Source organism: Plodia interpunctella, chromosome 5 (genome assembly GCF_027563975.2).
Source record: "Plodia interpunctella isolate USDA-ARS_2022_Savannah chromosome 5, ilPloInte3.2, whole genome shotgun sequence".
NCBI lineage: Eukaryota > Metazoa > Arthropoda > Insecta > Lepidoptera > Pyralidae > Plodia > Plodia interpunctella.
Window position 1 is genome coordinate 7,236,141 of NC_071298.1, and position 24,094 is coordinate 7,260,234.

General features: G+C 32.8%; 1 protein-coding gene across 1 annotated transcript; it reads left to right on the forward strand.

The window, feature by feature from the left end:
- The first annotated feature begins 12,590 nt into the window (after positions 1-12,590).
- On the forward strand, positions 12,591-23,239 carry LOC128669731 (uncharacterized). The gene is made up of 10 exons (XM_064435952.1): positions 12,591-12,862; positions 13,805-13,938; positions 14,412-14,593; positions 14,895-15,063; positions 17,009-17,172; positions 19,873-20,204; positions 20,638-20,771; positions 21,388-21,569; positions 22,419-22,587; positions 23,026-23,239. The coding sequence occupies exons 1-10, from the start codon at positions 12,672-12,674 to the stop codon at positions 23,211-23,213; spliced, it is 1,845 nt and encodes a 614-aa protein (XP_064292022.1). The 5' UTR covers positions 12,591-12,671; the 3' UTR covers positions 23,214-23,239.
- The last annotated feature ends 855 nt before the right edge of the window (positions 23,240-24,094 follow it).

A 24,094-nucleotide genomic window follows, 5' to 3' on the forward strand; every position in this document is an offset into this window, starting at 1 on the left:
GCTGTGAAAAATGACTGAAAGGAATGAATTAATAAATTGAATCCGACTCCGTTTTTAGGATTTCCACTTTCGCAACAATACATAATAGAAGATTTTTCGATTTCTTTTGAGCGCTTCAAAAAGTAAATTTTCATATACATATACCTGCTTATACTATAACACGCATTTCCTGGCTCTACCATATACATGTATCAGACCTTTACACGGAATTCCTACTAAGAAATATACCTAATTCAGCTAAATACTAAACTGATAGGGATAGCCGTGAAACTACGAGTAAGAAGACTTGAAAAGACGACTGAAATTTTTTTATACTTTTTATTTGAAAGACGAATTATAAGTATACCTTTAGTATAACTCATACAAACATGGAGAAATACCAATACTTCGTGGGAAACACCAAGCAGATGGCGTTGAATCATGCAATTTACATTCGTTTTAGCCGACGTTCCTCCGGTGCATAGAAACTTGTTGGGCGAAGTTAGCACTTTGTCCCATCGGAAACAACTTCTGCCAAGTAATAACTGCACCAGTAGTCGACGTAGATAAGCTTTCTACAATGAATCATATCATTTAGCTCTCACTGCAAACACTTTGATTTCCATCAACCGTGTTCCAATTACGAAAAAATATTTGTTTACTATAATAATACAATATTATGACGACTTTCGTGACCTAAAAGTTACCACGCCCGGCCGGTAACTGTAGGTCCTGGGTTCAATTATATTATATGTGAAAGAGAAATATCTTTTAAACCTTAATATTTTATTTTTATAAATTGCGCATTTTTTTATATTCATTCAAAAACTGTTTTACTTGGTAATAGTATGGCACCGAAAGTATACAACAAAATTCCAAATCAATATAAAAGCTTTTTAAATGTATTTAAATGCACCTCAAGTCTTTATTAACTGATAAATGTTATTATACTTTAAATGATTTCTTTAATGATAGACTCACATAGAATTTAGTGCTAGTATACATTATAATTATTTTTTTTGTTATTTGTAGTGGATAGCATGCTCTCTTTATTTATTTATATTTGCATACCTATATTCGGTAAAACATGTAGGTATAATTCATTTTCACATTAATGTATTTATTTGTTGTTGGCAAATAAATATTTTCTTTCTTTTCATTGTCATGACGCCCCACTTCCACTATACGGTCGTTTGACATGCGTCGCTATACAAACCCTGTACAGTGTACACTGCCCGACGAAGCTCACTTTAATTTGGTCTGCGCACCGTGTCAGGTAAATAGTATAGAGGAAGCGAGTGAGATTTGTCAGGATCGTGGCAAATAGAAATCCATGGTCTGTGCCTACCCCCCATAAGAAACGGGCATGAGAATATATGTATGTAAGTATACTCGGAAAGTAATCACAAAGTTGATAGGACTCCTATTTGAATCCTATTCAAAACTGATCATGTTCCTACATAGTGATAAACTCACACAATTGCAAACAAAGTAACAGTGCCTAAATTGTTTGTTACTTTCCCACATTATCATAAGTACTTTACTCTATTTAATTACCCTGCTTAAATTGGTTAAACTAACAATAAAATTAAAATATCGTTTTAGTTACGAAAAATGTAGGGAACGAATCAGAGTTTTGATTTATATTCAATACCAAGATTAGCTTAATTTAACTTAGTAATTCAGGCTGAATGCCAAGCAAATCGATTTTGGATGAATAATTGGTTAGGTAGTAATTGCAACGCGAGCGCTGTCGCCCTGCTAACTTCGTTGTAGCTGTAACATGACAGATTATTATATTACGTCCACGGACACCGCCCGAAAAAATATACCTGATTACTACCCGCCCACCTTATATCACGTTATTAATCTGCTGCGTTCATGTGTTATACCTACTCGTATAAGCAAAAGGCCCGCAAGTTGGCTGTTTTATTTATTCTCTTTTTTTAATTAATTTATGTATATAACATAGGTAACAGTAGAGTCGTATTCCTCATGAGACATTGTGATAATATTTAAATTTTCCACATATATTGTGATAATATTTCAATTTTCCATATATTGGACCCCGGGTCACTAAATGTATCTAGTCTGGTTTTAAAGTCTGGCCGTACTTTGGTTTTAATTTAAGTTAATTTTTATTAAAGACTTTCGCATTTAAACCGCGTCTCGGATCGGGTCTAGATTTCGTCAGATAATAAATGAAATTATATAACTAATACAAACCTAAAGTCACCAATTCATACGAGTATTTCAATTGGAAAGATCACATAAGTTTATCATGTGATCTTTAGAAGCGTTTAGTTACCTAACTTTGGATTCTCTATACAGCTTGTGTCAGTTCGTACCATGTCATCAGCGTAATTTTCTATATACGTATAGACAGACATATCATAGGTAATAGCTAGGTACCCCAAATAACGATTTATCAATATCTACATTTTCCAGATAATCCATTGTCATTTAATCAAGCATTAAAGGAAATATTCAAACAAACTCGCCTTCGCATTCATAATAGGTTAATGAACTAGATACTTAGTTGTTCCCAAGGGAAAACTGAATAAGCCCAAATAACCTTGCTTGAGTCTAAGTTATTTATTATAATCGTAATATATTTGTCAGATCGTTTTGTTTCAGTCAGTTTCAGACTAGCTTAGTTCCGAAGTTAACAGGTAGGTAATTGAGGTATTTATAGAAACAAGTAATCACAAGTATATTATAAATAAGCCAATATTACTTTTTCATAAAATACTAGCTTTTGCTAGCGACATCTTAAGCGCGTAATATCCCTTTCAGCTTTTCCCTATCCCGTGGGAAATTCGGGAAATAAGGGGTTTTAATTATATTCTGTATACAACATTCTGCTTTGTGTGCCTATTAGTTTCTGTCTTGAAATCAGTTAGCTTTCGGCATTTCTAATGTAAAAAAGGTTATGTATAAGACGATCGATGTTGCAAAACATAAACGTAGCAAAATTGACAAACTCAACATTTGCTCTCCTGTTTTCAAACCATTAGAATAAATTGTTGCAAACATAAAAGAGAAAAATAAACATTCGCCGCGGCGATAGATAAATAAAAAACATTGTGGAGCCATGTAGGCTTATAATATGATTAGAAAGGTAAGCCAAACCGAAAGCAAACGTTGGAACATTGTACGTGCCGAATTTCAACAGAACTCGTCCTGTGTTCGTATTTTCCGAACATGGAAATCCAATATTCGGATATGCGAATGTTTTTGCGGCACTCCCGTTAAGAATGTATTGTGAAAACGATACAGACAGGTGGAAAAAACTATGGTTACATCACAGTAATGCGGGAATATTGAATGTAGCGGAGTTGAGAATGGAATAAGTGCGATGTGTCATCTATAACTAGCTATACAATTATGTTGTTGCATTCTTATGTTTACGATGTATATATATGTCTTTGCTACAATTTTAATTATTTTTTTGCTGATATATCATCATTGAGTACCAAAGCGCAAATAATATCATATCGTCCTTTTTTCATACTTTTTAGTTTAAGAGGATGGAGAGCATGTGGTCATAACCGGCCAAGTGCGTGTCGCGCTACGCACAGTGTAGGGTTACGATAACCAAACATTATTATTATTTATATGAATTTAATTTAGACTGATAAGATATGGAAAATAGGAAATAATAATATAAGATAGAGTTGTTCGAAGTTTTCTTAGTTGAACTAGCTGCGCCCCGGGCTTCGCTCCCGTGAGAATTTCGGGATAATAAATACCCTCTGTTACTCCAGGTTATATTCTACCCGTGTACCAAATTTTATGACAAACGGTCCAGTATACATAGAAACATATATCCTCACAAACTTTCACTATAATATTGTAGAATACGTAGTTGGTCAGCTATTACACGTAAAATAAAAACTAAAAAAAAAATTTCACGTTTTCTGTGTCTGTGGGACTACGGAACCCTAGAAACTGTTTTTAGCTACCTATATCGAATAACCATCCATACCTCCTTACGGGCACCCTTTTAGAAGTGTTAATAATAACTTCGAACTTCGCATAAAAATTCTACCCAATTTATCTCACAACTTTGTATGTATACAGGTATTTATAACACCTAATATACTACTGACTACATTATACAAATTACTACTATGACGATAGTTGAAAAAGAGATAACCTGTCTAAATACCTGAGACAAAATTAAGTCACAAAGCAAATTTGATAAAAACCTGTTGTTTTGTGAAATACCTTCCATAAATTCAGGTTATGAAGCAGCAATTTAATATAACTTTATACAAAATAATAAAGATAATTATGTCAACAAGATTAAGCGCATTCAAGTCATTATCAAATGATAATGCGAAAGTCATTATCAAATGAAAACGACAAATTGTAAAAAAACAAAATAAAGTCTGAGTAAATAAAAGATGTGCTAATCTGATGCAAAACTGATTTTAGACTTTCCGATGCGCGCGCTGAAAGGTCAGTACAGGGTGACTTTTTATACATTGCCATTCTGATCTATACATTTCCTCAAGTTTGATTTATTAATTTTGTATGGAACACCTGATTTTTTTTCCTATTTCTTTGTTGCTTCCAAACGAATTTGTTCAGTATCATGGACTGACCGATACTGAACAACTTCTAATTTTAACTAATATTCACAGAATGCTCCATCGACAAGAACTTCGATTGATTGATTACAGAGTGCATGTGATTACTAAATATTTCTTTACATGAAATATTTAGTAATTTAAAGTTAAACAAACGACATTCGATTTGTTTATCTAATCACTTCCCCAAATTTTATTTCACTGTTACTGTTAACAGAAGATGCCACACCTACCTATACATGTTAAATTATTGTTTTGTCTTATCTAATCAATATCTGTACTTGCTATTATTTTTCATAACCTCGGCCCCATCTCCATTCAAAATATTTAACGGTAAGTTGCTTGTGAAAACACATAACACGCAGTTTCGATATTTGGTCAAAATCGTTGAGAAGCTATGTCTTGCGCGTGACCAAAATTTAGGCGCGAACTAAAAATATCGTGTTATCGTGCCCGCTGTCAAAACAACCCCATAAATATTACCCGCTGGCTGTTCCCACTAGTTACGACTGTTTTACAGTTTCGTCTTCCGACCCTGGTGGAATCACGCTGTTTTCTTCCTCTACTTTTAATCTTTTTACTAAGTTTCAGACATTTTCCTAATTAAATTGTATTCAATATCACTAATGGTACGGCGTACATATGACATCAATGTTTTATTGCCATTTTATTGTATGAACTTCGACCAGCGATAATTGTAGCATTTGCAATAATTAAAGTTCCGTATTCCTAAAAAACAAGAACGAACTAAATGAAAAAAATTGTCCAAGTTCTTGTAATATTACGTAGTAGTCGGCTTTGACCTATTTTCGAAGTTTATTTATTTGGTTAAGTATGTCATATACTTAACGAAATAAATAAACTATTGGGTTGTTAGATAACCTTTATGTCGCATTCAACCTCCTCAGAGGACGCGATTTACCTTGTAATAAACCTCTGCAAGGAAATCGGCGAAAACGAACCATATTTATTCGTTTTTACCAATACAATTTTAAATGGATATATTAAACTAATCATACCGATTGATTGCAAAATAATTAAAAAGTAACGTTTACATTTTTAGGCTGTTTTGTTAAAGAAACTGAGGACGGGCAATACTGTTAAGTAAGGACATGGGCCTCCCAAGCAGAGGCGACAAAATTTGTGACTTTATTCACAGTGATGTGGTTTACCGTTCTACCGTGCGTCTCAAATTACGCAATAAAACCGATTTTTACAGCCCTAGCTAAAAATTGATAAAATGTTTATATTTTATGTATTCAGTATACTTTTAGTAGATTTTGTGTAAGTAACACGCATATATCACGCATCTAAAATTTTTTGCTTAGTAGTAAATAAACCCTAAATATTGTGTTAACTTTTTAATTAAACACAATAATACCTACCAGTTACAGGTAAAATTACGAACCCCTGAAACTATTTAAGTAACAGTTAAGCAAATAGGAGACATTAACTCTTTAGATTTAGATTGGGAAAACTTTACAAATTGAACTTGGTGATGAGGTCATTTGCTCTAATTCCATCCTCGTGCTCGGTGCCTTCAAATAAGATTACAATCTCGAAAGAGCAAGGCACGAAATGCTTCGTACAAGTTTGAAACCATATGAGCATGAGTCTATTTCCTACGATTCAAACTTCACTGGAGTGTTAAAGTTTCAAGTAATTATTTTTTTACATCCATTTTTAGAAATTAGCTTTTGCCTTAAAGTTCGCCCGCGTGCAAGTCGTCCTCACCCCTGGGTTTTCCGAATTTTATTTTTAGTGCTCACTTATATATGTCATATTAAAATTCTTTCAAGATTTTAACTATGTTGGTATCGATAGCCTGGACCTATTCTAAAGTCGAATCTCATCGACAGCTACCGAAGCAAGGTTTCTGTATCAGCTTCTTTTGTACAGTGTAGTCTGCGTTCAAACGAGTTTTCCTACCTCGTGAGATGTCAGATTTACACTATACCTATACATATATCAAATAGGACTATGTACTTGGTATGCTTGAGAGACTCAATCATTTATTTTAATCATTATGACTTAATAGTCATAATATCAATGAACTGGATTACTGATTATATCTAACACACATGCTATGATTAGGGTAACCTAATCATCCTGAGTATCACTGATGTTATCTGAGTTTATTGAAATTTGACGTCACTTCATTTGATTTAAACTAATTATACTTAGTAATGGAGTAATGGAGTAGTATATACGGTGACACGTTCGTCACTGCACATAAAAAACACTTAGTAGAGTGCATAAAGTGCACTTAGAATATTTTTCTTGGCTTTTCTTTTAAATTTTTATAGGAACCTACATTCTCTCTCTCTCTCTCTCTCTCTCTCTCCGGTTTGTTATTACAGCATATTTAGCACAGCATTGTCATTTCAGTAGCGTGCGCTCTCTCTTCTAGTCTTTAGTTTCAGTGCTTAGTTAGACATAAATTTATTTATACTTATTATCTTGATCAGCTTTGTTTAGAGATAGTTTAATTCATCCTTCAGATGATTAATTTCATCATAGCCAATGTTCTCTTATATCAGTCAAATTAACGCCGGCCTCTCTACAGTCTCTACATTATATACTATCTAAGAATTAAAGAAGTTTGTCTTTTCATATGTTTAATAATCCTACGTGATGATTGCAGATAGTTGTAGCAGCAAAATAAGCGGTGTTGTGTGTGAAATTGGGTTAGTTTACGGTTAGGCAGGCTTACTTTACGACTAGGCAAGGCGCACCGTAAAAGTTTTATGTCCGCCGTGACATCAGCTCAGCGCCTCGGACCGTGTTTGTTCACCCTTCGCGGATGTCATAATTATGTTCTGCGCTGATTTATGTACATATCTTAACCGACTCTCAAAAATACGGAGTCTGATAGATTTTTATTAATAATACCTAAATTGAGAATATTTTTTCTGGCAGCATTGCCATTCAAAAACACGTTCTATTTTGAGGCTATACAATTTCGTTTTCTATACGGATTGTTTTTGATTATTGTTTTAATATATATTGTAAAAATATATAAAGTTCTAAATACTAGAAATTTGTATCAATGGCCAATTGCTCATTACATAGGAATAGACCTACAACAACTCCCAAATAAAATGTTGTGATTTGATTTTCAAATTTTCTCTTCAGTTCTTTTTTTTTCTATGTGCAGATTTGGATGCCGACATCTGCGCCGAGCATCTGTCTCTATGTCACGATTTAAATATGCTGTGCTAAATTATCTGGTGATTAAAAGGTCACCCCTATACTTCAACACTACTACATTATTACTAGTATACTATAATACTACTGTTTTTTATATACGAATTATCTCCTTCTTATATAAATATTTATCTTTGTCTGACCTTGATAAGTTACCGGATACTTATAATAATTATTATAGTTTAGAGTCAAGGTCAAGGATTGTTTATTAGATATTTCTTGGCCAAACAGGTATTTTTGTAACCTCGTCTTAAATGAAATTATGCAATTTTTATACGGTTCGCGATTTTAATAATATTAATATATTTTTTCTTTGGAAATACAACTGATATTTATGATATGTTTTGCCCATATTTTGAATTGTAGAAGTTCTAAATAAAGCATTTACTTAATACAACATACTAACATACAGTGTTTACTTATTAAACGGTGTTTGGTTATTTGTAAGGGAAAGGTGATAAATAAATACTAAATTCAAATAATTGGATGAAAAAATTCATAACTTGAGTGGCAATACATGCCTAAGTCATTTTAGCAATACTATAATAAAACTAGATTTACCTACGGTAGATACAAATAAGATTCATTCATCAGAAATTGAATAGAGTGGAATTTTTCCTTATAATGTTAAGACATGATTCAATTTATTTAATCTTTAGTTATATTTACTCATTGTGATGATACAATGATTTCATAAACATCATCGTGTCAGCCACAAGAAGCCCACTGGACATTAGACCTCTCCAACGACATCCACGACCGATTGAAAGCAGTATGCGTCAAAAGTCTTCCTGCAACATTGACGATATCGTCAAAATCATGACACCAATCTAGATATTCCACAAATGACGCCAATTGTTATCTTTTATTGCGATTCGTTTAATAAATAAAATATTTTCCACAAACGGCACCAAGAGATAAGTATCTACAGACCTAATATCTGTACAATTCCTAAAGATCATTACGTAATTTACCAACATAAAGTACCTATAATTAAAATAACAACTGTATTATCTAAAGAGGTAAGCTATATTTTTTTAAGGCGAGACCTTTAGTCCTTATTAATAGGCTATTAAAGTATGCCATCTACACATTGTACGTAAATATGTACGTAATTAACTCACATTGTAGATAATGGTTGTAAAGTGTACACCTTGCACTTACCTATCAACTAATGTGTGAAGTAAGACGTAAAATGATGATTTGTTTTTATAAAACAAAGTTGAATATAACTGGTCAAGTGCTTGTCGGACTCGCGCATGAAGAATTTTGTACCACTATATATAAAAACGAATATTTTATTCTGTGAAAATATAATCTGTCTAATTTTGCCGGTTCAGGAGACAGACGGACAGACATACGAACGGACAGCGAAGTCTTAGTAACAAGATTTCAATTTTTCCTTTACGTACGGAACTCTAAAAATTATATAACTATTCCTTCCATTTCATCTTACCTCCATTTTATCCTTATCGTCCATTTTACCGGATCGATTCTATTGAATATCGATAATTACGAAAATTATAGAGAACAAATTCATGCTATATGTACGTTTAGAGCTAAAGGCAACATTCATAACGATCTTTTTAGTTTTGCCATAATACATAATAGTTAATTATTATGACATCATCTCAAACTTTTATACTGTATATAAGTCTAATGATAAGACTTCTAACGAATTTATCACGTCTTATTATGTCATGTAACATTATGTGTCAAAAAAATGTTTTACAAATTACTCGTTCCCAGCACAACTTATTTACTTTTTGACAAAATTTTAATCTATTCTACTAATATTCCGAAGATATGACTGAAATATAAATCTATATTATCGATAATAATATTATAAATATTACAAGATTTTAAATAAAATCTAATGTTGCATCTATATGCATATATAGATACGTATATAGATAAACTGTAGTTAATTTAGATTGTCCCCGTAGAATGGGAAATGTACACATAATTAAGTAATATTAAGTTTATCTGTATGCGAATATACATTTATATTCTTTTGAAAAATAAATTCTTTGAACTCTTAACCGCTTTGCTGATTTTGATGAAGTTGTGCATAGATAGTTCATGCGGTCGTATATCTTGTCATCTTTATTTCAATTCCCCGTTTCCCGCTACGATTTCCCCTACGTGGCTCGTTCCGAAACTTGTTCTGTCCCGTTTACTGCTAATTGTCCCGCAAAGTGCCCCATAGCATTTCCCGCTACGTGTCACACTTGTTGCTGGCAACACAAGTTTTTTATTTTTTTTTATTTTTGTATAAGGTTGTTGTTCTAAAAAAGAAAAAATCTACGGCTACGAACTCTGTCATGTGTCCCAATTAATATAAAAATAAAATACAATATCAACAGCAGTTGTTTGGAATTTAACAAGATCCTAACAACACTCCCGCTTCCCGTAACGTGCGCCGAACATTTCATGGACCTCAAAAATAATAAAGTTTCGCATAAATTTCCACCCCAACATTGTTCCCTTAGAAATGCAATTTTCAAAATTAATGCATTATGATTTTATCAACTACAAATTTAAACAAAAAATGTCATGTGTCTCACTTCAAAAATGACGAAGCTTCATACAAACTTGCAACCCCTATTTCACCCCTATAGGGATGTAATTTTCAAAATCTACCAATTAGAAATTTAAATTAAAAATTTCATGTGTTTTACTTCATAAATGACGATATTTCATACCTGCAACCCCTATTTCGCCCCCTTAGGGATGGAATTTCGAAATATCCTTCTTAGCGGATGTCTCCTCTCACAATCTACCTTCCTGCCAAATTTCATCTTCATGGGCTCAGTAGTTTTCGAGATTTCTTGATACGTGTGTGAGTGAGCGAGTGAATGTTTTTCGGCTAAACTGTTACCATTATCATCCCGACTAGATCTAGATATAGCCGGAATGATAACGGCTACACCTAAGTCTAACCCAAAATAAGTAGGCTATGGCTAGGTGTAACCAACTGAGGTCGACTGCACCTAACGTAGGTCTAGCCGCACTTCGTTGTTTAGCCGTAACACATACATGCCGCAAGTCGAATCCAATCATGAAAGTACAAGTGATAAACAGCGTTATCACACGATGCGAATAGTTATTACCGATTTAGAATTACGTCGACGATGTGAGGGTCAGCCGATAACAGACAGACGATCCAAGCTCGTTGTTCTAAATTTATTTGACGGTTCCGTACTTAAAATTAAGTCATTTATACTAACGTATTGGCTTTGCTCGAATAGAACAATAATAACAACTAAATTTTCCTAAGGAATCACACTATCTAATGGCGACAATCGTATAAAAATCCAATCGTCTGTTTTTGAGTTTATCACCTTCATCCAGACGCGACTGCAGGACTTGTCTTTGTAATACGTAAGTATAAGTATTCCACGAAAATGTAATTTTCATGCCAGTGGCTTATAGAGTCTACCATACACATATTGAACAAATTTTCATTAATTTCACAGGTGACAAGAGTCCTCAAATAGCTTTATTCTCCGCACACTAACCGTGTACATGTTGATAAAACAGTGCATGGAGTAGACACTCAATTAGCTGATTGCTCAATGTGTATGGGGATATAAGCCGGATACTAGGATAACTGCTTAAATTTTGCAATTACAATAATGTATTTACATACTATAGAATACACCATGCCATTACAGTGTAATTCTCTCCACTATATCTCTCTGTACCACCAACCAATAAATCCTTGCCCTTCAGTTTGCTTACAGACTGACAACAACCCAATGTTTATTTTACAAGCAAAACTTACAAAAAACAAAATTTATTATCGTAGCACTTTATATGAAAATATCATTAATTAGATAATAATTAATACGTTGTTACTATCACTGTGAATTAATCCCAATCCCAACTAATATTATAAATGCGAAAGTAAGTTTATTTGTTTACATACTTAACCAATCAACTTCTTGAAATTTCGCATATACATAATTAAGAGTATGGAGAAGAATATGAAGCGGTGGTGGTGTGGATCGAAAGGTCCCAGGTTCGAAACCTACTCGTGCCACATAAGTTTGTATACCAATCTGATTCATGTATAGTACTTTTCATCGTCCACCACTTGCTTCCGGTGAAGGAAAACATCGTGAGGAAACCTGCACACTGGTTAATTCTTATTAACTTTTGTGTGAAATGGAGTGTGTTTCATTCCACATAATGACCACGACCCTCAGCCATGAGTAATACAGCTATTAAGAGAAGATGGAGAATATAGTGTACCTTTCATCCCGGAAAAAACTATTGTTCCCATGGGATTTGCGAAATAACTGTATTCTATCATACAAAAGCGGTAAATAAAAGTTCTTAAACAAAGCATGCAATGTTCACGCATTGCGTCGGCATGTGTCTCAGTTTGTAGACAGTGTGGAGTTGGACACTTGATCTCCGAAACTAATGAGTCTAAAATTAAAAGAAAATACAAAATATAATTCAATGCTCGTAGATCGCAGGAAAACTTATAAGAACTATATATATATATATATAATTATGTTTATAAATTGTACGTAACCCTCTTCATGCGAGTTAAACTCGAATTTGACCGTTTTTTTTATTTTTTAAGAACTTTAATATTGCTCTTAATTCAATATTCAAAATTTCTAACATTGACCTAACTTCAGTTTTTTTAGACATCTAACTTAAAACTTTGACAATGTAAATATCAAATATGTAAATGATATTAATATTATAATTAATGATCACACAGAAGGAAATCGAAGCGGTAGTGTTGCAAATCTCAGCCAATATAATTTGTGGACTGAACCCTTCTTAGATAACGGCATTAGGATATCGTTGTTGTATCAGTGTGAACGTTACCATTTGGTGAATCGATTGTGCACATCGTAATACATAAAAATGTGGGACACAGTTCTAATGTTTGTTTTTCTTTGCATACTCTCTTATTTTTTCTGGAAGATCACGCAGAATGAACCTAACAAAATAAAATTCTACTTTAAGTTTTTCGTTTTCTACTTCATCACTTCAGTGTTCGCGTTGTTCATCTGGCCAGTATTTTTGTTGAGTCCAAGAAATCCAACAAATATATTGTAAGTACTTACTTTTACGGAGTATTTTTTGAATAGATGTCGAGTCCCAAGGCTCACTCTCCGATAGATTTTAGAGATTAACTCTAAATAGGTATTCGTTCGTCTCGTAATATAAATCTCGGCTATGTTCTAATCCAAATTTTAATCAATTAGGAAGTATCACCAAAATCTTTAAAAAGTAACTTTGCGTGAATTTTATTTATTTTTATTATATATGTAAATACATTAAGTAAGGAAAATACCGAATACCCAAAAAGCGAAGCTAAACTATTAAATAATATTTTACAAATCATTAATTATATCTTAACGATCTTGTAATCAATCCACATCAAAACATATAAACACAAATATGTAGCTGACAGGTACATTCGAAAATTTTGATAAAGCTACTTATCTCTTTTTCATCTGAGCCATTGAGTCATCTCAGCTTCGGAGCCCAGGGTCCGCTTGAATTACTTAGTTTAGTAGGGTTATTATTATCGTAAAAAATATTTATTTATTCACAATATTTTCCAAGCGATGACTTTTTACAATCTTCGCCACTTGAAGGTATTAAAATTTGATTTTTCTGTATATAAATTTAATTTTCTGTTAAGCTACCAAACAGTTTTTTGTTGGAAAAGAATCAAGTTTGTTCTTATGATGACGTTCATTAACGATTCAATATTGGGCTTTTTTGAATTGTCGTCCAATAAGAATCATTTATGTGCCCTACTCATCCTACAGCAACAATTTAATTTTATATTTCCATCCGCTGATTTCGGACGATTGAAGAAATCACACACACGAGTCGACTTCGGAATGATACGGCATACCTCTAATAAAGCTTAACTGAGTTGAGGCCGTGAAACCCTGGATCCTTTTAGACCCATGGCCTATGGACGCTAGCAACCTACTTTCCACTACTTATAGCAATTTATAAGCACCTATTGAAACTTCCAGAATAGGCGTGTGGTTACCAAAGCAAGTGACGAAGCTGTACGACATAACATGGAACCTCCGCAATGGGGAGATCTTGTCAGAAGATCGCGGAGCTGTCATAGTAGCCAACCATCAGTCAGCACTTGACATATTAGGTAAGTAAATTTAGCCCCATTTGGCACTCATTCTAATACACCTCGGCCAGGTCGTCAAACTTATTACGTATATACATCAAACGTAATTGTTTGCCGTTTTAATAGACAACTAGAATATGCCCGGAGCTTCGCCTGCATAAATTTCCTTTTATGTCCCACACATCAAATTACATAAGCATACCTATACAAAATTTTAAGATTGGTTATATAAAACAAACAAACTTACTTTCGCATTTATAATGTTAAGTAGGATTAGGATATACACTATAGCACGGAACGGTACTTCGACCTCAAGTCGGATTCGCACTTGGCCAGTTTTATTTCTTTCATTTTGACCAGCACCCTCAGACAAGAACCATAAATTTATGGTTTTGGTCCTGAAATAAGACAACAAAAATTATGTAACTGTACTTAGATAGTTTATAATAATACCCAAACAACTATATAATACTTTGGACTTCACGCAATTGCAGGTATGTTCAATATATGGAGTACTGTTAAAAGAATGACAGCTATTGCGAAGAAAGAAATATTCTACGTGTGGCCTTTTGGACTTGCAGCGTATTTGGCAGGCGTTGTCTTCATAGACAGGTCAAATCCCAAAGACTCATACAAAACTCTGGAGGTCACTTCTGACGTTATGGTTAAAAATAAGGTAATTATCATCGAAATAGTTAAATCGTTCTCGGTCATTGTTGATTAAAAAAAATAAGTTTCACGAAGAAATGTTGTTAGGTATACTCGTTTATTTAGTTATTAATTGCATAGATACATAAAGTTTTATATTCTTACATTTCATTATAAATTCTAATGGACATATTTATCATGTAAAATTGAAACCATACCTACTTATTTGGTTTTAACTTAGCAGGAACGCACTTCTCCTGTCGAAGTCCCTATGACTAAACCTTATTTTTATATTTCATTTATACAATTGTATGCGCTTTTCGTTTCAGACCAAGATTTGGCTTTTCCCCGAAGGAACCAGGAATAAAGATTACACAAAATTCTTGCCTTTCAAGAAAGGAGCCTTTATAATGGCTGTAAATGCCCAAGTGCCTATCCTTCCCGTTGTGTTCTCTCCGTATTACTTCATCAACCGCAAAAAATACATCTTTAACAGAGGTAATTCTTGTCTATTTATTATTATTTTGCCTAAATCAGGTATACGTATTTACCTATGCACGGCTCACGAACCGGTCGATTGGCTTGCATGGAGACATCAATCTAAAGGAACTCCATTTTTTAATGATATAACAATACCTATATGCGAATAATTATACCTATATGCGAATTAATTATTCCTTATACCTACATATGTGGTATATATGTAGATGTAATTTACAATTAATTACTGGAAATCGTAATTCTCGTAATATAGAGTGTGGTAAAGTACAAAACATATCTTATACGAGATATCGACAAATCATTTAGGTGCTGTGTTTAGGTGTAACCAAATATGGATAAGTAAATGAAGTAGTAGAATATTATCCAAAGTTCGAACAGAATTCGCAAACGAGGCATTTATATAGTGACTAGCTGCCCGTCCCATCTTCGCTCGGGTAAAACCATAATAAAACTTTCACAGAAATCACCCTATAATAAGATATAATTCAAAATAATTGAAGTTGAGGATGCAAACCATCGACAGTAACAACGTGAATTCAATAATATTAATATAATTAAATAATAATAATGGTGTTTACTACTGAGCTGTCTACTCATATCTTTAGTTGACGAATGGGATTATTCGTTGTTTCTTTTCATCCTCATGATACACGGGTTTCATTATTTTTGTTGCATAGCATTTGTGCCAAGTTTCAAGTAGATCAGTAAAGATTTTCGTTATTTTTCATACAAACTTTACCCCCAAATTTTACCCCTTTAGGGGTCGAATTTTGAAAATTCCTTTCTTATCTGAGCACTATGTAATAACCTAAAGCTACTGCCTAAATGCTCTGGTCTTGGATGTTTATCTATATATGTATTTGTTATAAAATATAGTATCGTTGAGTTAGTATCCCATAACACAAATCTCGGACTTACTTTGGGGCTAGCTCAATCTGTGTGATTTGTTAGGACAATAAATATATTAGGATAAATATATCCTAAAATAAATAAAAAATATATTAATAAATTTATTTATTTATTTAAATGCCGCGTTTATAGCTTCTGTGGTTTAGGCTGGGCATTGATTAGTACGCTTGTTCTTTTATATATATAGATGGGTAAATATCCCGGTTATAATCCTGTTTTCACCTGTTACAATCTATAGGTACATAAAAAACGCGGAATTGATGACTTCCAAAGGAGTCAAACACTATACTTTTCATTTCGAATATAAGAAATTATTAAATCAAGTTTATCCAACAAATTCATCAACACGCACCGTTATGCTAAGATACATATTTTTTTAATGTACACTTATAAGTACTGTTTCGAAACTGGAAATACCGCAGCATATCAATGTGCCTTCAGTTTCGAGATAAACTTGACTACTTGCTAAACCTAAACAATATACCAATTAACAATTTACTGAACTAGGTTAGTTAGTACTTAAGTTTACGAAGCGTACCTACGTAAACTTAGATTTACCAAATTGATAGATTTACCAAATTGAATCTAAATTCAATTTTATGTTGAGGTTGCAAATAACTAGAAAAACTTTTACACTTATATTTGTAACTCCTCCCGGAAATAGGTAGAAACACAGGATAGGAATTACAGGTTTTATTTTCTCAAAGGCCGAGCGCTATCACCAAAATCCGTTCACTAAAAACGTTATTTATATAAATAGATAAATTTAACAAAATGTCCAACCAATCCTCAGAAAATGTGTGTGGTATTGAGCAACAAATTTGCATAAAAAATTTTGCAACCAATAATTTTGCAACAAACATATATAATATGAGCAAAATAACCATTTGGATAACTTGAGTTGGAACATCCAGTTTACAAAATAATGTTATCGAGGTAAAAAAATATAACCACTTACATAATCATGTGTCATGCTAGCAGCTATGCTACTACAAATTAAGTAACTGTGTACAAATTATGAATACATTTTCAGGTCAAGTCACAATTCAATGCTTGGAGCCCATCCCAACGGAAGGGCTAACACTAGACGATGTGCCGAAACTCATGGACACAGTACACGAAAAGATGGCTTCAGCCTACAAAGAGTTAGCTAAAGAGGTCCTCAGTGCCTTACCTTCAGATTACCCCTACACGACTATAGGATAAATTAGAATAGTGCTTGTGATTTAGATATAATAGAGGTTAAAGCATTAACTATTCACTGTTCGAGTATTCAGTATTTCAGAAAATAGTGGCAGTATAAACGTACCTACTTGTAAACCAAAGAAAAAGTATAATAGCTCTTGATTTTTCAATTCTGTTTATTATTTGCACAGTTTTTGTTAGGTTTTATAAACTCAAAACACAGGGAACCCTTCACTTTATCGCAATTCACTTCAACGATTTTCATTCCTTATAAAAATATTTACTACAATTTCCTGATGATGAACACTATACTTATACACACCCAATATTAATATAAATACTTATATTAATATTGGGTGTGTATAAGTATAGGTATGTTATAATAGTAATTTTTATAACTTATTTGTTTTTAATCCCCCAACTTTCTCCACATCACTCTATGTTGGCTGACTGGTAGAAAAAGCCCAAAGCTTTAAGTTGTTTATTTTTTGTAATAAAGAAATAAATATATGTATATACACTGTAGTCACTATTTGAGGGTTTGGTTATACTGTTATGTTGTTACTATTGCTCTTTACGTTAATTGTTTACAAATTCAATTTTTTTGCATGTTTTTATGAACAGTTTTATTGATAACTTAGTATTTTATATGAAATGTTAGTTCGATATATCATTTATCTAATACCCGAAACAATTTCTACATAGCTTTTTATGATATTTTGTTAGCTGATGTGAATTATTAAGAAACATTTATTTTGAAAATAGTGGAATAGTTTACTGGGAAATGAAATCGATGTCAAAAAATAAACACCCCAAAAAACAATGTTACCTGCTGTAAGTACATCAGAGTGCAAAGTATAGTTGAAAAATGACGTACCTAAACATAAAGACGTTCAAATGTCAATAGATACATGAATTATTCATAATCGCTAAATATAATATTAGATATTCGTTATTCACCAAACCAAGACTTAGTAGATATATTAGATATATAATTAATTAAGTCACATTTAAGAAAATTCTCGAGAGATTTTGAAAATGTTTAAGGATAAAGTAATATTTCTTAGGTAAGTTCACAAGTAAACAAACAAGCATATTGCGGGATAATCTCTAATATTTTCCAGGTGTCTTATCCAAATCAGGACAGAACTGTTTGCGTGATGCTGGCACAAAGAAACAGATAACAACTGGTTATATTATGTCTCAAATTGGGGAAGGAATCGTAGCTTTTGTCAACCCTTCCGGTGTCACGGGTGACAATTAAGAAAAAATATTACCAATTGTCCCCTCTGATTCAGATATGAAGGGAACAGGTGGGAAAATTTTTCATCCGGGTGACGACTGGGAAGAAAATTCACAGTTGTCACCCCGGGGTTCAGTGCTACAGGGAACTACTGGGAATAATCGAAGTTTTCATTTTTATTTCAGCCAATGACAGAAATATACATTCAAGGTTAATAGGTAACGTAGTAATGTATTTTTACTTTGTCCAGATGTCATGTCAAACTCTTAGTTATTCACTTTTGTTTTATTTCTTAGAGTGAGTTGCAGCGTTAAATTTGACGTTGATTTTAACCGACGCGCAGCTGACATTTAGACAAAATGGCGTAATTTGCGTTTTTCATCGCACATTAAAGTTAACGTCAAAGTAGACTGTGCAACCCACCCTTAAAGTACTAGATAAGTAAGTATGTACTTACGTAAAAATATTTTTAGGTTACTAATTTACTATTAACCTAACATTTTTCATAGATTTGATTAGATTACGATAACCTAAATTCACGTGTATGGCAGCGTGCAATCGCATGTAGGTACCTAAACATTAATGTCAATTTTCTGTTTTTTTACCGACTACTGATAAACATATTGTTGGACGAAGGTAATTCCTATTTATGTAGTAATTTAATAACTTTGTTTTTCCTATTTTTCTATAACAAATAAACATATAAATATATTATTTGCCATCTTTCATTGGCATTTTCAAATACCTTTTAAATGAATCATACGATAATAAAAATAATATAATAGTAATTAATCAACAGTTCCAAATACCTACATTATATTTGTACCTGCAATAACGAAACTCTTAGTTATATTCGGCATGTCCATATCACAGCCACTTTATTCCGAAAATATTAGGAATGCCAACACCGGTTTCCCAAACTATGATTATGAACGAATATTGAATGCCACCAACAAAACATTGTCTATTCTTTTAAAAGTTATTCATTCACATTGTGGAAGGTTAAAAGGTTCCGTTTCTTTTACATAGTCCAATAAGAAACAAGAATTAAGATGTCTCGTCACGAGGGTATCTGAATTTTATGTCTCCTTTTCCCTACAGAGACAGCCTAGGATGGGTCCTGAGTTTGGAAACTCAGGTCTAGCCGGATACACATAGGTTTAGTCTCACTTCGGGTTTTAACCGTATCGTAACATTCCTATATCCTATCCCTAATTTATGCTTATTACGGGAATATTCAAATACTAGCTAAAATTGCACTTGGCCACTTGGGTTTGTCACAAACCTAAAAAATAGTTGTTATACTACCGTTAGCTAAACCCAATAGAAAATGCATAAAATGCTTATGGATTCATTAGTACTATGAACGCTTTCAAGGTCAAAAGATGCTTGCTTTTATATTTTTTACAAGCACATAACCACTTACATTCTGTTAGTAATTTTGAAAGTCATATTTAAAACACAACTAGGTAGGTACTCTTCATTCTTTATCATATAATCAGTCTTCGCTTTCATACAGCTTCAGTAAAATAACTAAAATAATCGTAGAATTCTGTGATATTAATATGTTCCGAAAAATTACAAACCTATTATTTTTCATATTATCAAAATTTTTCTCTCTTTGTTTTATAATATTAATAAGTTGTATAGATTTTATGTACAAGAAAACAATATATAACAAAAAAAATAAAAGAATATGTTTTTATTATAATTTCTTTATGGTATATGTTGGTTTAATTGTGGGATCAATTTTGATGAGCTTGATTTTTATTTTAAGACCTGGATACGAAGGGAACATAAGGTAAGAAATTCATTCATTAATATTTATTTTAGAAATAATATTATAAATTTACAAAAATAATATAGTCTTGTGATTGATACTTAGAAATAAAAATAGAATTGCCAAGGAGGTTTTTTTAATGGTTTCAAAATTGATCAGAGCGCACATCATACAAAAGGTCTTGCATGAACCGCGTACGAACGTACATACAGATAAAAATTCTAACTAAAAATAATTTTGGCATCTATTAGCACTATAAAAAACTCTTTCTTCTTCATAATAAAATGCTACGATTTATTATGAAGAAGAAAGTATTCTTTGAAAATTTTCTGAACATGGTAGGTATATTTATAGTTATTAAAGTTACGGATTTTAATCAATAGATTATTAATTTAAAGTAATATTTTTCTTTTATATATTTTTTTAACTAACCTAAATAATGTTTACATTGCAGTATTGCTGCCCCACTAACCAGATATTTCGCTAGATTGCTGGGTGTCCCAGTTACAATTAGAAATAAAGAACGCTTGAGCACGGACTCTGGAGCCATTGTCACTATTAACCATCAATCTCTTTTCGATATAATAGGTAAGTAAGGTATTCTCTAAATACATACACATTAATACTGTGCCTAAATCTTATAAATCCAAGTGAAGTATGACCAAAAACACAAAGTTGTTTAACTTAGTCTGCTTTGTACTTTGTAGACTACTCGTACTAAGATTTGGAAAAAATAATATTTCGAAAATTATCATACAATTAAAATGAAATTATATACCACAACATACCATGCACAAATTTCGAATATATATAACTGTGAATACATGATTATGTAATTAAACTAGTATGTCGTTCCTACCTATGTAGCCGTGACCAAATATTGTCAATTTTTTAACAATATCTTTTAAACCCCGACGACAGGAGGGGCGGGTTCTAAGTTTAACTTTTGCTGTCCGTGACATCGTTGTTGAACCAATTTTGATTTTGTTTTTTTATTATTTGAAAGATAATTTTATAGAGAGTATTCTTAGCTATATTTGTAAATTACGTGTTCAATAGTTTGGAAAACATCAGCTTTTTTCTAGCAGATGAGAGGATGTAAGCAACTTCCAAAGGCCAGTTTATGAATTCTTGGCCAAGAGGCGGGGGCTTTTTAAATTAAATTTTTATTGTACCTACGTTTTAAAATGTCATTGCCTTTCAGTTTCACTTGGAATATGGGATATTCCGAAAAAAATGATCTCGCTTGGCAAACGTGAACTGATGTATGTGCCCCCGTATGGACCCATGGCACTTTTGGCTGGACTTCAATTTGTTCCCAGAAATAATAGCTTGAAAGCACGTGAACAACTTAATATAATAGCACAACACTTAAAGGATAGAAAGGTAGACCAAAAGTGATACAAGTATCTTTTACTTTCTGAAATAATAGCTTTCATTTACTTACTCTTTAAGTACACGCTTACTCAGATAGTATAGTTAACAGTTAACGCGCTATAGAGGTTCATGCGGGGTAACTTGATGTGCCGTTGACTGTAGCTACTTTATTAGGGTACTGCAAGTATCATGTACCTAATTTATATTTAGACTAATGCTCATTTTATGATTTCTGGTTTCGGTTAACCAAGAATATTATTTCTAAGATCCACATTATTCTTAATTTTTATTTTAGACTTCAAATAAATCTAACTTACCTACAAGGTCGACGGCAATGGCTGACGACATTTCAAAGTAATATAGCGATCACCACGGTGAATGTATCATTTCTATAACGACGTCTTCAGTTATTATATATACCAGCATTTTCCCGCAGCTACTCCCCTTCACAAAAAAGCTATATTTATTCAAAGTTTACCTATCTACTAAACATATCAGCCATTTTTTCATACCATATCCTACAGAACTGCTAAAGTTCTGCTAAACTGCTAAAGTGCTAAAGTTTAAAGTTTATTTACCTAACTTAAATTCGTATGTGTGTGTGTCCCGAAGTGCGCTGTGACTCCCCGAAGCCCAAAGTTCGCGTTATAAAACAACCATTAAATTTTTAAGATTTTATTATATTTTTATAACCGACTGACTGCCTGACGTCAACCCTCTTTAGGGATGCTATTCTTGCCATCAGCTGTTAAGACATGTGTCCCCTAGTCGCCTCGTACGACATCCACAGTGGGATTTGGAGTTTACTATTCTATAACTTCTACTAATTAAAAAAAGATTTACTTACTATCATTCCAGGTCAAAATGGTAGTGTTTCCGGAGGGAACTAGGAATGATAACAGAGCTGAATTTTTGCCATTCAAGAAAGGTGCATTCCACACTGCAGTCATTGCACAAATTCCAATCATTCCAATAGTCGTGTCTCCTTATTATTTCTTGAACAGCAAGAAGAAAATATTCGGAACAGGTGAGGGATTATATTAAACTCATTTTTGTTGGTTTCAGCTTAAAAATGATTTCCCTAAAGTAGTATACTTACGATTTTACCTTACTATGGCATGTAATATACTACGGTACCCTAATTTTCATTACGATAATAGTGACACGAATATAGTTACGTAATTCGTGAAATTCGTGATTCCAGAGGAAGGTTTATGTGTATAATTTATTATGTTTTTACACGTGTGAAGTCGGGACGGGACGCTAGTTTATTATATTTATGAGTATAATTTATTGTGGTTTTGCCCGAGACAAGCTGGAACAGGCCTACGTGCACGATAAAATTTTCCTTTAATAGATTTGTTCCTGCAGCAGTGGACTATATAAACATGTCTAATTGTCGTTTGTCACACCACACTACACCGTGGTGCCAGTAAACTGCAACTAAGTAATATATATTTTACAGGTAGTGTAATAATTGAAATTTTGGAGCCACTGTCAACGGAAGGTTTGACGCAGGCAGACGTACCGGCTCTCACTGAGAAAGTCCGCAACCTGATGTTCAAGACATACCAGGAACTGACAAAGGAAGTTCTTGAAGCAGAAACTGATCAAGAATCTATTGATTTAGGGTCCATACAAAAGTTATTGTAAACTAAATTATATTATTGTTTTATTTATTTACATTTCTTTTTTGTGAACACTATTAAACGAACATGATAAATGACTAAAATAACTAACAAAAAATCTTTCATATATTTTTTAATACTTTAGTCACTTTAGATTGAACCAGTGTAGAAAGTAGAAAGAAATAAATTAAAAGTAGCTTTGTGCTTCCTCAGAGGCTGTAGTCATAGAAAGTTATAGACCCCGTTATATCTTCTATTTCGCTCACACAACAAAGAGAAACGTATTAGAAATACATAAGAAGAAACGAGACAGCGCTGACGTAGGTATGTGTCCCTCATCTTGTGCCAAGCCCAATCTGCAACTTTTTATGAGATAATGCAAGATTATCGACCGAGCGAGCGAAGCGAGCAAGGTCAACAAATCAAATCTACTTGGGACAAAATATAGTTTTCTTGGTCATCGGCAGAGGCTATTTCCAATGCCTATTTCTGTCTGTCCATTATATTTTCTTTTTGACATCTTGACAGCTAATACAGTGTTTTCAGTGTAAAAAAATAAGAAAAAAATATTACACAAGAATATATTTTATAGAAGCAGTGATTTAATCCTTTTTGAAATAAATAAATATATTTTAATCTATTTCATATTTTTAAAATGATTAATAAAATAATTTGTCGTACAACGTATGTATGTAGTCTTATGACCACACACATTTCAATAGGGCATATTACCCAAAGCTCAGCGCAGATGGCGCTACTGGTACAACTAAGGTACACAAACATTGCCAATGGAGGCAAAAAGCGTCAATTTTTCAATATTCTTGCAGATTTACGACCAAAAATATAATCGTTTTGTTTGGAAAGGATTTGTGGATTATCCTGATAATGTTAACACTATTTTAGGTT